The following is a 16,791-nucleotide window of genomic DNA, read 5'->3' on the forward strand; positions in this document are numbered from 1 at the left end:
CCTTGGGTGCTTCTGGGAGCCAGAGGCTGAACGACTGAACAACCCAAGATGTGCATTAATGGCCCATGAATGAGTGAACGCTCTGGAGCTCCCTTTTGGCAACACACCTGCAGCATGAGCCTTCTGCTTAAAAAGCAAGCAAGCAAACAAGCCCGCAGGCTGGTGGAAATGAACAGCTTATGTATTTCACTAGTGTTTTTTCTTTAATGAAGAATACCTAAAAAAAAAGTATTAATTTAAAAGTTTAGTATGTGAGCTATAGATTTTATGAGCTCTCTGTATTCTTTTTTATTATTGTTATTATCTATAAAGATGATTCTCTGAGAAAATATAGCCTTTTGAAGCCATTGCCTAAAGAGTAGAGCTGCATTCAGATAGTAAACAATAATACAAAACAAGATGGTAAACAATAATTATTTGGCATGGAAATACTGTTTACAAATACAGGTAGGTAGAATTCATTACGGGATCTGAAACCTGAGACATAAATGTATGAGCCTTCTTGCCTCCAAAGGGTCTGCATTTTTGGTTTCCAACTTCTGGGAGGAAAAAATTCCTCACCAGAACTGTGCCATGAAGAATATCATACCTGTGATAGCCATCCTTTTGTAGTTAAAGTTTTCTTTTTTTGATCTCAATAAAACATATTAATGTTTTATTGGCTTCATTTTCTGTTTTTTTTTTTTTTAACCATTGCCTGTAATGGGGGTGGAAATAGTTGTGTGGCTCCCCCCATCTCCCCTCTTGTCTCTTGTTAATATGAGGGTTTAGAAAAGGTGCATTTTTCAGGCCGTGTCCATTTCAGCCTCTGCTGTGAATGAAGTTAATCAGATACGGTTGTAGTTTGAAGAAAAAAATAGCAGATGAAACCATCTTTCTCGTGGGAACCGTGTTAAATTGGTTTCTATACTTTGGGCTAAATTGTGTCTAATTGCGTTAGCTAACACAATTGTCTTGTTTGCTTTTTAAATGCCTTTTGCCCTAGCCTGCACAAAGGAGATAAGGTGAACTTAAGACATAATTTAAAGTGAAGAAAAGTATTTACATTGACTCAAATGCATTTTGGATTTGAGCCCTCTTCACTGAGGAAACAGAGCGATTAATAATATACCTTGCAATACATATTATATTTATGATAGCTCCTCTGTTTCCCTTTTTGAGGTCCTCATGCAAAGTGTGCAACACTTTTTTGGTGCTTTCCAGTGACCTCTCTGACTTCACTGTAACCAAAGTACGTTGTAGCTTCTCGGTAAAATGAATGTTTCTTGTTCAGTATTGAATTATTAGAGCCTTTTCTCTGTGCTTGACTTGATTCTGACATCTATGCAGCCTTCTGTTGCTTTTTGTTTGGGCAAAACATAAATTTTAAGCAGTAGAATGTGTTCTCATATATGTCACCAAATACTAAGAACTATGAGAAGTAGGAAAGTATCTCCGCTGCTTATATGCAGCATGTAGGAAGTTGGGGGAGTTCAGTCTTAACTCTTTTTGTAGAGATAGAACATTTTGTTTCTTTGGAACAGAAGAAACTGTTCAAGGTTTCTATTCTTAATATAATGAGGAATCACTGAAACAAAAAAAAGTATATCTTTAAAATGTTTTTTAAAAAGCTCCTATATATATTATATATATATATATTTTTTTTCTGTAACAAAATCTAGCTGAAACTGGTATGTTCCTTGGCAGTTTGTGTTTTGGACAAACAGTGCATTCAAACAGAAGGAATTGTTCCACTGGAGCACGTGAAATCAAATGCAATCCTAGGTCAGATCTTGACCTGTTACGTTAAGACAGCAGCTGCTTGTAGCATAGCTTGTTTTAAAGCAGAATTAATGGGTGTTGTTCATGGGGAGGCAGTGCTTTTGGCTACAGGCTCTATTTCAAATAGCTGCTTATGCAAAGAAGGAAAGTTTAAAAGCAATCTCATTAAACAAGCTGTTTGTCCATTTGAGATCTAATAGTACAATAAACAAAACTGATTTGGATTCCTTCCTGGAAGCAGGAGGTAGAAGGAACATCTTAGGTTATGCAGCTTGCTTCCATCTCGAATATTCCAGTCTCCGCTGGGAATTTGCTCCATTGGTTTAATTGGGCCTAATCTAAATCAGGGGTAATTTATCGTGGTTTGGAATGGTTCTTCTTGGCATGAAGCAGGATATATCTCTAGTGCATGCAGGGCTTTCTGACGTGCAGCTCACGCAGGTGGTGTCTGGGGGCTTGCGTTTCTCTGCCGCTTCTGACTCCTGCACTGTCCTGCAGCTTGCAGAGCTGATGCCCATGACCCATGTAATCTGATTAATACTGTGCAGTGGGTCCAAAGAGAGAGCCTGCTTCAGGCCCTCCTTTTGCCTGTGAGTCTGCAGGCAGCATCTCCCCTTTGCATTGAGGGCAGCTGCTGCTGAGCGTCCCTGGGCCCGTGGAGGTGCCTGACCTGCACCAGCCTAACCTCGCCCAGGGCTGCCAGGGCCTTGCAAAGACATGCTGAAATGGGACAGTGACCCAGATCTTACAGTTCTGAGTGGCGCAATATTCTGTATATAGCTGAGCAAAAAAAAAAAAAACCCAAAAAAAAATCAAAAAAATGGGATTCGGTTTATTTCTAAATTGAAAATTGGTCCTGCAGTGAGACCTCTCTTTTTTTCAGGGTCGAAATTAAAACTTTTCTTCTTCATATTTGCCAGTTCTTAAATAAATCCCAAAGCAAGTTATATGCTGCCTCTCTTTTTGTTTCAAATGAGTAGTGCAACCCTTTGGGGCAGCCCAAGTGATGCTGCTAGTGCCCGATCTGTCCTTGCTGTGCATCTGCTAAGGAGAGAAGCACTAGTCCTCATGAACTACTATGTCTAGGCAGAATTGAGGCTTGATTCATACGGGTGTGAAAGGAAGTAGGATCTATTCATTTTTCTCCTGATGGCCTCTTTGCATCTCCCTTGAAAGCCTGAGCATAGGTGGAGCAATGATTTTCCCTTTCCACTGTGGTAGCCAGTGTTTAAAAACAGGCCAGTTGTTCTTCCTTGGCTCCTAGTTACTGCACTGCTTGAGTGATGAGGAGCAGTCTGGCTCTGTGTAAACTAAACCAAATTATTTCAAACCTCTTCATTTGCCTTTCTTTGCTCTTTTGTCTCATGGAGTAATAACATCCCCAGTTATTGCACCATATTGGGCAAATTGTTGGACACTTAGCAAGGGTCCAGTTGGTGCCTTTTATGATAATGAACCTGCAAATTTTTGCCTTTTTTTTATCAGTATATTTACTACAGGTGAAAGCTGCTGTTCTTAAGTACAACTGTGCTCTGTACAGCAGCACTGTATAACTGCAGAAGTTGCTTAAGATGTATAGGAAAACTGAAAGTTTATATCAACTCTCAAAAGTCTGGTAAGCTTCAAATCAGCATCTTTCCAGAAGAGAAGAGTCCTGTTGTTTAACGAAGTTGTAGTGAGAACAGACAAAACTACTTTCTCCAGACAAACTACTGATAGGACAGGAGGAAATGGCCTCAAGTTGTTCCAGGGGAGGTGCAGGTTAGATGTTAGGAAAAATTTCTACATGGAAAGAGTGGTGAAGCCCAGGGAAGTGGTGGAATCACTGTCCCTGGCAAGTGTTCAAAAAAACCGTATAGATGAGGCACTTTAGGGACATGGTTTAATAGGCATGATGTTGAAGGTTTACTTTTGGTCTTGATAATCGTGAAAGTCCTTTTCAACCTTAATGATTCTATAATTCTGTCATTTTCTTCAGAGGTCTTTATTGCAGCTTTAACTTCCCATTAAACAACCCAAAAACTTATCTTGTGACATTTCTCAGATGACCTTGTTACACTGAGTGATTTCTTAACCTAAAGTAAGAATAAGCAGTATCTTGTTATGTGTTATATATATATATATATATTTTTTTTTTTTCTTCCTCTTTTGGTCCTTTGCCACCAACTGTGTTGCTGGTTTGGTTCTTGCCCCAGATCTCCTTCGTCTGTTGAGCCCTTAGGTGTGTGGAGCTTTGCAGGAGAGGAGGTGTTTGGGATGGACTCTCGGGTGGAGTTGGAGAAATGTTATGAATGTGAAAATCAAGGATCTGATGTTGTGTAGGAGGACCAAAAGAGAAAACAAACAAAACAAACAAACAAAGAAAAAAACTTTTGCTTCATTATTAAGTGTAAATGAAGTTAAAGTTTCCCTGAAGAAAGGATTTGCTGGATTTTTTTTTTTTTTGATCTCTCTCCTTTTTAGGACTAGAGTCCTGCTACTAACACATTTCTTTCTTTCTACACATTTCTTTCTTTCTTTCGTTCTTTTCTTTTCTTTTTTTTTTTTTTTTTTTAAGTGAGTTTTGCATAACAGGTGTGCCATTTCTCTGAATTCAGGCAGTCACAGATTGTGCCTTCCCTACCTCAGGCATAAAGATACTAAATCTGTTAGGGGCTTCAGTTTGCCATCTTTCAGATTGCTTTCCACGTGGATGATATCAGGAGTTGGTCTTTGGAAGCTCGGGAAAGTCCATGGCAGAAGAGATGGGCTGTGCTAGACCAATGCTGGAAGCGGTGTGTGGGGAAGGGGAGTCTGAGCTGAGATGAGGACATAGGATATCCTCAGTGTGGGGCTAGATGAAACCAGAGGGAAAGACTGGCATGGTAAGTCCAGGCTTTAAATAGATGAAAAGGAAACCCTCTATATGGACTATACAGTCTGTTGAATTCCACATTAGAACTGTGCTCTGACTGAATTTAAAAAGGCTGATTTTTAATACATGGGAAATCCTGGGCTCAGTAAAAATAATCCTGAAACTATTTGAAACTCTTTGTAAAAACAAGAGCAAGAAGAAAAACACTCCAATCAACTAAACTATCCACTCAAGTGGCTGTTAATCTTACAGTATTGACACTCACTGTTTTAATTTAGTCATGATAGAGAAATTTTTTAAAGTAGCTGCCAATGCACACCAAGCTACAGGAAAACAGATGCCTGCTTCTTGTTTTTCCGAACTCTATTTAGATTTCCAGCTGCCCTGGGGAGAGTGGGCAATACTGCAATGATGGGTTTTGTGTATTTTATATAATTTTATTGGTTGGCGTCTTTCTTTGCTGAAGCTGCTAAATTTCACTCTTTGTTTTTCCCCATGATTGATTAAGATTTCATTGTTTGTGTGTTTGTTTTTTCAAGAATGCTTCAGCCAACTTCTAATTAACAGGTGAGGAATTTCTCAGGAAGTTCACTGTGCCCTAGAGCTGCATTGGAGGAATATGGTTTATCCCATAAAAATACTTTGATAATATAATATTTTATACTGTACTTAAAATTCAGAATGAAAGCTATATTTTGACCTTTAGGACTCTGCTAAGCTAAAGCCATGTTTTTTAAAGATTTGTTAAAGTTTCCTATTTTGCTGTCAAATTCTCTGCTTACTTCAGTTATAGATCTTTTAAGCACATTTGAACACTTAAATCTTGACATCAATGGCATTTTTTTGACATGATCTTGGTTTAGTCACATAAATGATCCATATATCTGCCTTTGAAATGCTATTTGAATTCCAACTTATTTGAGATCTTAGAGTGATTTCAGGTCATGTAATATACAAATGAAAATATTCTTTACTTTTTTCATCCAAAGAAGCAAAATGTATTCACAGCATGACAGCAGCTTTTTTGTGTGTATGTGCTCTTTGTATTTTTTCTCATGTGAATGCCTTGCAACACAACCCTGGAGGATAGCAATGCCCATTTTCATTTCTCTGAGGGCAACATTTTGCCTTTTACAGTAGCCTGAAGGATTCTAGTGGGCTACTGATCAGGAGCCCTTCATGATGAGCTTCACTGTGAGCTCACCATGCTTCAAAAGATCAGGTCTTATTTTGGTATCAGTCTAGATTTTGTATTATTAGAAGAGAAGGATATTGAGGTAGCTGGAGAGAAATTTTTGGTGTTGATAGAAAATGTACCATGTTATGAGTGGATCAAATAGAACAATGTTAGATATTGAATCTGCTAAACTAAACTCGTGAGAAACCATGAAGTTTTATTTGAACACCTCCTTACACCATATACATGTGTATTAGTCTTAAAGAGGGTCATAAATCTTAGCTAAAACTATTGGAAACCACACTAGCTTCTGTGTTCCTGAGAGGTAACTCACCTCTCTGCCATTAAAGTTTTAATGAGGAACCTTCCTTTTGTCTGTATTCTTGAGTATAAACAACAGACTTCAATCTCTAGGACTGGCAGTCTGTCACTGCTTGTTATATTATACCAACATGAAACACAATGGGAAACTTGAGATAGATACAGAATGCACAAAGATGACTTTCCTGTGGATAGTAAAAAACAAATAAACAGAAAAACCATGTGGTCAGACTAAAAGGCTATTCCCTGTGCCACGTGCTCTAGGTGACCCTGCGTGAGCAGGGGTGTTGGACTAGATGACCTCTGAGGTCCCTTCCAACCCTAAGCATTCTGTGATTCTATGATTCTATGTGGCTTAAATAAGAGAGGTCAATAACTGCTGTATGCTTTGGAGAAGGAAAGACAGTTACAGAGGAATTGGGAGATGGAAAATGGACAGGAAAAGAATATGGGTTTGAGATCTAGCTCAGGAATGTAGGCATGTAGATCAAAAGGTGCTTGCTCTTTTTTTCTTTTTCTTTTTTTTTTTTTTTAAAAGTCTCTTCTGTTTTTAACATTTTTCCCTCTCCATTTGTTTCTCATTTCAGATTGCCTGTTTGGTACCTGTTGACCAGTTTCAATTATACAAGAGACTGAAATTTGAACGAGGTGCGAACCTTTATTATTTTTTTTTCCCTCGAATTTTAAAGTGTCAACATAGGCAGCAATATTAAATAGTGCAGTGCTCTCTGCCTTAAGAAAAAGCCTGTCCGGTGAGTAGGGGAAGAGACTGTGGTGAAATCTGTGTTCTGAAATAGTTTAACTATAATCATGGGTTGTAACTCTGCTCGGCAGCCAAGACTGATTTCAATGGAACAGAATCAACAACGCTTTGCATGAAATACAGCACTTCTACTCCGACTTGAGGGAAACACTCTCAGGCTCCATGTGTGAGGCTACGTCATCCTCCTTGCAGCATGCTTCTCCCGGATTCTTGAGGCTATGATGGTAGAGGAAGAATTAGAGAAGGTACCAGAGGCTTCCTTTGGGGTGTAGGGGTCATGTAGCCCTTTCCTAAGTCCAAAGGGATCTTCAGAACTTCAGAGGGAGACAGACCCTATTGCCTGATGGGGATTTTGTCTGATGCAAGCATCCCTACAAAAGAAGCCTTGTATATGTTCTTCTAGTATATTTAAAAATTGAGTGAGGGGTCATCTGTCTCCTCATTACTGACCTAGGGCTTTTTAGTAAATAGGCTTGAAACTGAGGGTCTTACTGGGTCTAAGCTTCAGTGTGACAGAAGTCAGCATTCTGCCTCAGGAGACTTTCTTGTCAAGGCTGAACAAGAAACTTAACATACTAGTCAGCAAGTTGAAGTTCCACATTGGTGATAAAGACTGAGAGCAAATTGAAAGCTCCAACTGAAAGTTGTAGGATTTTCCCAAATAGTCACGCTACAGTAGTTTCCAAGGCGTGTGTCTGGGACTGATCTGGCCTAATGAAAGATTGGCTTCTTCCAAGCTTTCCTCTAAAGACCGTATTTGTGCCCATGTTCCACCTGCATGCCTAGAAGCAGGTAAATTGTGAACATGCATAAAGATGCAGAGGTTCATGACGAATGACCATGAAGTACCAAAACAACAAAACGTGTATCCAAGTATATCCCAGAGTTCTTAAACAAATGCAGATTATAGCTGTAGTTGCAAGCACACAGGAAGTACACAATTTCCCCCTCACCCTCCTTCCCCCCAAAAATGCAAAATGAACCAGACAAACCCCACTTTCTGGTTTAATTTCTCTCATTTTACTTTCTTCTAGTTTGCCCTTAATTTCTTCCTTCCAGTTTGTGAGTCAAGCAGTGACTTGTTCACAGCAATAGACTGTGAAAAAAAAGAGCTTGTTAAATCAATATATTAAAGGGTTAAGGAAGAGAGGCATTCTTATAACACATTAGTCTGTTTTATATAAGAATTTTTTTTTAAACTGAAGACTGGGAAGCTAATGATTTCCTGGTATCTCCTCTATAACTAGCCAAAGATGAACTCATGAACTTTTGTTCAATTTCCTGTTGTATCTTTTATTTTTTTAACTCTCTCCCACTCATCATATAACTTGTCTATTTTTTAAATCCTTCCCTTTCCTTTGTGCTTTAAATATCCAAGTCTGATGAATCCTCCTCCACCTCCACTACACTCTTTATAAGATCTAGCCTTTCTCCTCTATTTTAACTGGCATCCAAGTAGCAGCCTTAAACTAAGCCTTTTGGCCTTGCCTGCTCCCAGGAATAAATTTAGCTTTCTGATGCCTGGGAACAAACCTTCCTGCTAACCCGAGTTCTGACCTGGGCAGCTGCACTGAACCCAATCTCAGCCTTAGTGCAATTGAGCCTGTTTCAAACCTAGCGTTCTGCAAAGCCTGGGTCACTGGGGCCTCTCTCAAGGGCAACCACAGCCAATGTGGAGCCTCCTGATCCGTTCTCAAATCAGTCTGAAATCACACTTGGCCTCTGCTCCTGGATCTAGCAACAAAAGCAGTTCACCCAGCTCTGTGTTGACCCACAGACCGGTCCCTCAAGGCCTGTGAGCTCTAGTCAAGATGCAGGTGAGTGGGCAGAGCTGGAGTGAGCCAGAGGCCTAGCCAAGCGGCACCTTCTAAAGACCAGGAATTCATTTGAATTACTTAATTAGGGATGAAATTTCAAAGAAATGAAATACAATATAATAGTATCATTTCAGGGATTATTTAAAAATTAAGACAAACTTTGTATATGAAATACTTCTGTCTTCCTTTTCATCTTATTTTTTAGGACTTTTTCCAGAACAGGTACTAGATAAGAGTATCATTTTTTTGGGTTAGCTACTTTTTGATGGTGGGGAGAAAAAAAGTAAGTGTGGTAAACAGGAAGAGATGGAGATGGAAAGCAATGAGGTTTCCAGATCTTTGGCTACAGGCCAAATTCTGCTTTTTAAAGTAGGCAAGTGCTAGGGAATCCTTTATTACTTTTGTTCTGTTCAACAAAACTCTGTATTCAGACTCTTCCACTTCCTGTATTTCACGTTCTTTTTTTCTCAGTTTTATTCTGTTGAGATATTTTCCTTCTCAGTCTCCTTATTTTCCTTCTCAATTTTCATTTCTATCAGTCTATTTTACTTTTTTTGGTATCTATCTTGCTTCAGCATCCCCTTTGCTTTACCAGAAATGTTAGTCATCAACTTCATAGCTAATTCTTTTCACTATTGTCCCGTAGTCTTTCCTCACCAGTCCTCAAGTAAAGCCTATGCTTCTCATCCTTAGAGAAAATCTCAATCAAAAGGTGATTTTTAAAATTCTAAAGACCTGAAGAAGGACTTGTATACCTGTAAGCTCATCTGTTTTCCCAAGTCTCTCTTAGCTCATTTCATAAAATATCCTTCTTCTCTATGTCCCCGTTTTTAAGATATTTGACAGTCAATATTTGGTTAAAATATTGTAAAAATGAAATCACATATGTTTTCATTACTTGCATAGTTTAGTTAGGAATACAGTGAAAATATTCTATGGTCTTTTGTTTCCTACGTTCTCAGAACATGAATGTTTTCAGGCTTAAGAAGGCTTTCTTACATATAATGTAACCAGTCAGTACCTGGTCACAAGGCTTTTTTTAATCTATTTTAATAGCAGACACAGAAATTGCTATGTGTCTGTCTAGGACAAGGATGATGTGGCCATCTGAAACAAGGATGATGTGGCCATCCGAAACAACCAAGTAAAGAAAGAGGAGTAGGATGTGGTTAGGATGTCTGTGTTATACTTCTGCTCTGGTAGCAATTGCCTAGTAATCCTACTGATAAATGATGAGAAATTGGTGAATGATGTATGCCAGACCCAAGAGCATGAAAGAAAGAGGTGCTCTTAATACTCTATAAAGTGCATGGGCTTCTTATCCTTTCAGTGGGTACCTCTCCTGAGCCATAGATTCTCCTTTATTCGGGATGCTGCATTTCCACAGTCTGCCTAATGCCTCCTGTCTCACCTGCTCCCGTGCTTGTGAAAATGGGCCAGATGGGTCAACCTGGCCTCCCTGGTTACTAGATTACTTGGGAAGACCCTCTTCCTTAGAGCAACGTGAATATGGCTGAGCCAGCTGTGGGAAGGCTGGGGAGAGAAATGGTCCTAACCAAAAGATTGAACAGCTTGTTGGAGTAATCTTCTGATTTCTCTCTCTTTATTTATTTATTTTTTGGCTCCTTTTTAGCTTTCTGGTTTCATTTGTGCTCCATGGTAAAGCAAACAGTATGAGACAGCATGGGTTGCAAAACACCATCTGTAGGTTCTTTGTAAAATGGAGGAAGTGGGAGAGGAAAGAGTTTTTTTTCTCATGCATCACTTACATCTTGCTGCAACAAATTTGTAAAAATCAGTAAGATTTATAAGCCTGCTCCCCTCCTTCCAGTGAATGTCAAAACCAGACATCTTGTCCTTCATCCAAAACCAGGATATGAGAACTTAGGTTTCCAAAACTGAGTATGCTAAACAGCTATCTGCAGGAACTGCACTTTGACTTGTTTAAACCTTGTTTATGAACATAAATTGCATTTCTGTTTGCATTTTGGCACATTATGTGATGGCTTTAATGCAATAGCTATTACCAGGACATGGTGTTACCTGGTTCAGCACATTTTTGGAGAGATACTGAGTATAAGTTGGGGAAAAAAAAAAAAAAGCTAACTGTCCTTAGTTAGGACACTACTCTTAAAACAGTTGAGGTGGATTTTACAGACCATCCTTTTTCCCCTCTGTCCACACATGTGAAAATACAAACTCTTTTGTTTTGTCTTTCATTCAGTCTTGGAAAAATGATTCTTTTTTTGTTGTTGGTGGTGTTTTTGTAGGAGAAGGGGGAGGGAAGGACAAGTAAGAGAATGGGGAAAATAAGGAGATTAGATTCCTGGAGTGGCCAGAGGAGACCACCAGTACAGGTATTTTGTTGGCACTGCTTGAATTACAGATTAAAGCCTTTTTCATGGATGTGGAAAACAGCTCCATCTCTGCCAGAACACTTTGACCCAGAGTTAAATACTACCTGTGACTACCTAAAGCCACAACAAGTTGACTGCATGTCTTGCAGCCACCAAAGCAGACAGTCATCTTCACCTGTTTCCTCTTTCTTTTTTTTTTTTTTTTTTTTTTTTTTCTAGCACGTTTTTAGTTGTATATTTTCTAGTTTCTGGGTAACTGGGAGCTGAACTGATTTCACTGTGTGTCAAGCTGACTGGAGCATCCTCTAGGCATCGCTCCACCAGCCACCTTCCCTATGGGCTACTAGTGACCTCCTGCAGAGCATCAGTGCAGACAGTGGGTGCACATGGGAGGAAACACCTTAAACTGCTTCAGCAAAATTTATCAGAGGTCATTTTCAAGGACCCTTTTATGCCCTTTCTTGTAAATGGGTTGATATTTTATGTGCTGGAGATAGAAGAGGAGCTTGTCTCTATCACAGTCAGTGCATCCCTGTTTCTTGAGACATCCCCTCCATCAAGTTTTAGTGGTGGTACCAAAGGGCTTCTAGGGAAGAAGGAAGTTCAGGTAGGTCCTACAGTCCTTTTCTAGGCAGGATCTGTAGGTGCACAGTTTTCTGACTGCAACTCATGGAAAAGAACAGCATAATGTTCACATACAGTGGAACCTCTTAGAGCAAGAGGGTTGAACCCAGGATATCTGGGTTTCTGCTGCAAGTCCAAGTTTCTTGAATAAAGGATAGGGAGTGAAGGAAAGTGTCAACATTTACCATACACTATTGTGCAATAATTTCTGTAATTTAGTGTCTACAGCCATAATTTTATCTTGGTTGTTTTAATAATCTGATGTCTGACAAATAATGATCATTTAATGATGTGACTATTGATCTGAGTTTATAGATAGAGGGTAAGGGAAAAGCACAAAAACCAACTTTATGTTCATTTCATGACCTTCCCACTGTTTACAGGAAAAACAAGAAAAGTTTTTCGTTGTCCTCACTTTATAAAGGGAACATTCTTCTTAGCAAGCAGCAGTTACGTTCATCCTTTATACAACTTCTTGAGGTCACAGACAAGCAGCTTTGGAGTAATGATTATTCTCATCTTCCAGATACAGCCCACTGTACCAATGGATCTCTGCTAGCTGTGCTTTTGGATCTAAAAGGTGGAGGCTACCTGATGTATCCCGATTAACTAACACTAACATCTGATAGAAAAAAAGATGAAGAATGTGCCTGTTGTAGTGTATTGCATTCTTGAGATGCTTCCAGTACAGCTGCCTTTGCAGCACAGAATTCCAGGCCTGCATAAAGAAGAGGAATAGACTGGGACACCCACAGAAGTAGGCACGGAGGGATTCCACTTCCCTCCACAAGCACCAAATTGGGTCTTAAGTGCTTAAGTAAAACGCCACTGGAATGCGAAGGGGACCGTATAAACAGCTTCATCCCTCTCTGTTATGTTTCAAAAGTCCATTTGAGAACTGCATAAACATTTTTTTTCCTCACTTCCATTCCAGAAGTCCACCTGGACCCTCGGAGGACGTGGTGCCCTGCGGTGGACTGCCAGGCGGTATGCCACATTGAACCGAGTGAGTCGGGGCAGCCCGTGCCCGTGGAGTGCCCGGCTTGCCGCCTCAGGTTCTGCTCCTCTTGCGAGGAGCCATGGCACCCGGAGCGCCTCTGCCAGGGCAACCAGGCTGCTGTAATATCCACTGAACAGGGGTAAGGGGAAAGCCCGCGGAGGCCTCGTCGTCTCCCGGTTCTGTTTGGCGCTGGGTGCTAATTCAGTACCTCACATAAGTTTCATGGATTGCCTCTCTTTCAGCTTCCTTGGTTGCATCCCTAATGCTGTCCATCTCTGCTGGTGTTTCCTAAATATAATTCCAGTGTAATTCTTATTGTTTTTAATGATATATTTAATTATTTTTACTATTATTTGGAGAGTTACCAAATTTGGGGGTTCGCTGACACTTCAGAAAGGCCTAGCCCGCCAAATCTTGTTTGCAAGTTAAAATCATGCCTTTTACCAGTACACAATACCTAGCTTACTATATAACTGGACCCACACAGTGCTCTTACTGTGATTAGCTCCTGCTAAGTATTTATAGGATCTCTGCATAGACAAAGCCGAGCTCTTTTGCAAAGTGAATGTGACACGTCTCACTTGGTGTGCCTGAGATGTTTTTTTGTGATTATTTTTTGTAAGTGTAACTAACCCACAGCTAAGGATGCAGAGGTCTATAGTCTACAGAAATAAACAACTTTTTTTTTCAAAGTTATATAATGCCTATGACTATCCATCCTTGTTTTCAGAATCCATTTGAATTCAGTTAGGTGTATTAAAAAGCTTCTCTTATTTTTTTCAACAAATAAAAGACTTAAAATATAAGCATTTTGTTTCTGGTATATGTTTTCAAGCAGGAGTTGCCAAAGAGTTTTCCCTACCATGTTTTCTTCTCCAGGTTTTATCTTTGGCTTTAGTGGAGTTTAAGTTTGTTCTGTTTGAGCAACAGCAGTGCTATGAGTCTCATAACCCAGTCCTTTAATGAACTATGCAAACTCTCTTAAAAAGTGCTATATTTAATGCTATATGTGGTAAGATCCTGGCTGTAATCAGTGGTGATTGTGGGTCTCTGCTATTATGTTGTATGAATAGTCTGACACCTGCAAGTGAGTGTACTTGAGCATAGTCTACTGCCAAGCTTCACGCTTTCAGCACATTAAGACTACAAAATTAGGCACTCTGGAAAATAAGTGCTGCACATACTGGACAGTGGAGCTGAGTATGAACAGTAATTGCATTCATATTTAACATTATGTTTCTGTAACCCTTCTAGGTCACTTATCAGGATGGAAATCGAGTCACCGATAAAGCAGTGTCCTGTTTGTCGGATCTATATTGAACGAAACGAAGGCTGCGCTCAGATGATGTGCAAGAACTGCAAGCACACCTTTTGCTGGTACTGTCTACAGAACTTGGATGTAAGTGCCACAGGAAAATGCTTTCAGATTAGCAGGAGGTTTGAGTTAGAGCCTCAGGCCCTGTACAAGCTCTCCTCCAACTTATCGATATCCTAGTGAGTGATTTAGCTTGTTTCAGACTCTAGCTTCATTTTCTTCTAATTTATCTGCTGCTTTTAGCTATATTGGTATCCGTTTTTCCATAAAGGATTAGAGGCATGTCCGTGGATTCGGTGATAGTTCTGTGAAACACATGGGACAGACTGGTTGCCTTCTGGTGGCCCATAGCAGCCATACGTTTTTCCTGAGTCCCTCTTTCGGTGCAGGATACAGAAAAAGTTTGGTTGAAAGTCAAAGAAATATTTTTTCCCACCCGTTCCAACCCTAATAATGATAGCCTGCCTGGAAAAGGGGTATGTTACTAGATGAAGGAGCTGATTTCAAACGAGGATACATTAAGAGCTTTGTAAACCAAGTCTCTCCTTTTCTAGTACTACTGTTGTGCAGTGTTTGCTGAAGAGAATAATTAGTTAGTAGGTTTGAGAAGAAAAATGGTGAATTATGAATGCAAGTTATGAAGTATAGGTTGCTAGGCATTTCTCAAAAGACACTAAATAAAACTGATTCTGTTGGACTTTGAGTTTCCTAACAGGATTAAAACTAGAACATGTAATGTACTTGTGTTTATGACAGCTTTTCTTTTTGGTATGGTCATCAGTAACAACTGTGGGAGTGCGAAAAGAACTTTACCAGCACTTGACGTAAAACGGTGTTAAATGGTACATGGATTTTCATTTTTTCTTTCAGGCCATAGCTAGCAAATGATAAGATTTCCTCATTCTTCGTCCTTCCTTTCCTCAGCATGCTAAGCAGGTTTTGCTTAGCGTTGTGTCTCATTTTTGTATGTGTGAGCATGTGTTTTCAACATCAGTCTTATGGCTTGCCTGAGAGTACATAGTGTACACAGTGATTGCTCAACACGACGCTGAACTGGAAGACTGTCAGATTTTCACAGATTCTGTAGACATGCCTTTATCAAGTTTTAATCAGTTCAAGAGGGAAAACGAATGGGACTGTAGATGTGTGTCGCTTTTCTAAATGAGCATGGTTAAAGAGAATGTAGGTTTAAATGAATGTAGTGATACGAAATGGAAGAGGAAGGATGAAGAATGAAGGAGAAAGCAGTGCCTATGCTACAGTTCAACTGTCCAGGGGAGAGTAATGCAAAGCATAGGCCACCTTTTTAGGATAAACTGTAGTTTAATAAATATCACTGGGAAAAGAAAAAAGAAACATAATCTTCCAATTAAATCTAGAAAGAAAATGACCGGAAAGTATAGAGATAGCAGGACAACGGGAGGTACAAGTACCTCAAGAAGTTGATGTCCCTGGTTGCTAGCTTGCAGAAATGCCTGAAGTTTACAGGCCTCTTCATCATCAACACTTACAGTGCAGGGCCAGATTAGCTATTTGTAAAATGCATATATGTAAGCTTATGCTTTTTAAAAGAGAGGAAGAGAAGACACTATATAGTAACTCAGAACTCCAAAAGACTACATCTTTTGGAACTGCAAGAAGTTTGTTTAAAAAGTTATTTGGAAGACAGATGAATGTGTCTGCAGCACATGATTTTACAGTCGTGTCAAGAAAGTTTTGTTTCAGCTCCAGTGCTGAATACCTCCCCAAGTTACTGAAATCTGCTCTTACAACTTGTCCTTTTGTTTTCAGAACGATATCTTCTTAAGACATTACGACAAAGGCCCTTGCAGGAACAAACTAGGCCACTCGCGTGCCTCAGTGATGTGGAACAGAACGCAGGTGGGTTCGGAGCAGCCAAGCAGAGCCATCACACATGCCTAAAGAAAAGAGATTTTCCCCTTCAGCAGAAGGCTGTGATGATTTGATTATTTCCAGGCTTTTCATGCATATTTTGTTTTCCAAGTTAGCTAAATAGGTGTTTTCCCCCTCTATGTCTTTCAGGTTGTGGGGATCCTCGTCGGGTTAGGTATCATAGCACTGGTGACCTCTCCCCTGCTGCTCGTGGCGTCTCCATGCATCATTTGCTGCATTTGCAAATCTTGCCGAAGCAAAAAGAAAAAACACAATCCACCAACAACCTAAAACTTTGTGTCTGTTTGAGCCTTCATCTGTACAGCATATGTATGTGAGAAAGCACAATGTTTGGATTTTGGTGCCATACCAAATAATGTTCCTTTTTTTTTTTTAATTTTATTTTTATTTTTGCCAATTCTTGAGATAAGTGCCTATTCTCGACAGGCTACTCTATCACTAGCAAGTCCCTCTGTGGGAAAAGCCAATGTATTTGTGCAGGGCATCTGGTGTATATTTATGCTTTTTAAAAAGAAAACAGGACACCATTCAGTAGTTCATACCTTAAATATGAGCTATTTTGGGGACTGCTAGAAGCTTTAGCTCTTCCGTCCGCCGCACATGAGTTGATCCTGCAGTGTTACTCTGCCTTTGCAGACCCAGTCGTTACTGCTGTGCTTTCTCCTGCTCTTGGTGACACTCAGATCCCTCAGAAAGTTTGAGGTACTTTATAAAAGGAAGGAGAGAAAAAGAAAGGTTTTATTTTATTGCTTCTGCCTGCTCATTTGTGTCCTGTTAAAAGTAACAAACTGTTAAGAAAATACATTTGATAGTTTCCTGTCACATGTCTGCCACAGCTTTCCTTTCACACCTACCTGAAAGAATTGGAGAATACTGTACGAATTTTGA

At 39.7% G+C, this 16,791-nt stretch overlaps 1 protein-coding gene across 1 annotated transcript in view; it reads left to right on the forward strand.

Annotated features, from left to right (window-relative positions):
- Positions 1-16,203, forward strand: part of RNF144B (ring finger protein 144B) — a 47,202-nt gene extending 30,999 nt beyond the window's left edge. The window contains exons 4-8 of the mRNA XM_026047062.1: positions 6,701-6,761; positions 12,609-12,813; positions 13,929-14,073; positions 15,781-15,870; positions 16,033-16,203. Of these exons, the coding sequence (XP_025902847.1) occupies positions 6,701-6,761; positions 12,609-12,813; positions 13,929-14,073; positions 15,781-15,870; positions 16,033-16,173 (642 nt within the window). The 3' untranslated portion in view covers positions 16,174-16,203. The remainder of the gene's footprint in view (positions 1-6,700; positions 6,762-12,608; positions 12,814-13,928; positions 14,074-15,780; positions 15,871-16,032) is intronic.
- The last annotated feature ends 588 nt before the right edge of the window (positions 16,204-16,791 follow it).

The sequence above is a fragment of the Nothoprocta perdicaria genome, unplaced genomic scaffold, assembly GCF_003342845.1.
Source record: "Nothoprocta perdicaria isolate Ctin4 unplaced genomic scaffold, notPer1 scaffold_47, whole genome shotgun sequence".
Taxonomy (NCBI): domain Eukaryota; kingdom Metazoa; phylum Chordata; class Aves; order Tinamiformes; family Tinamidae; genus Nothoprocta; species Nothoprocta perdicaria.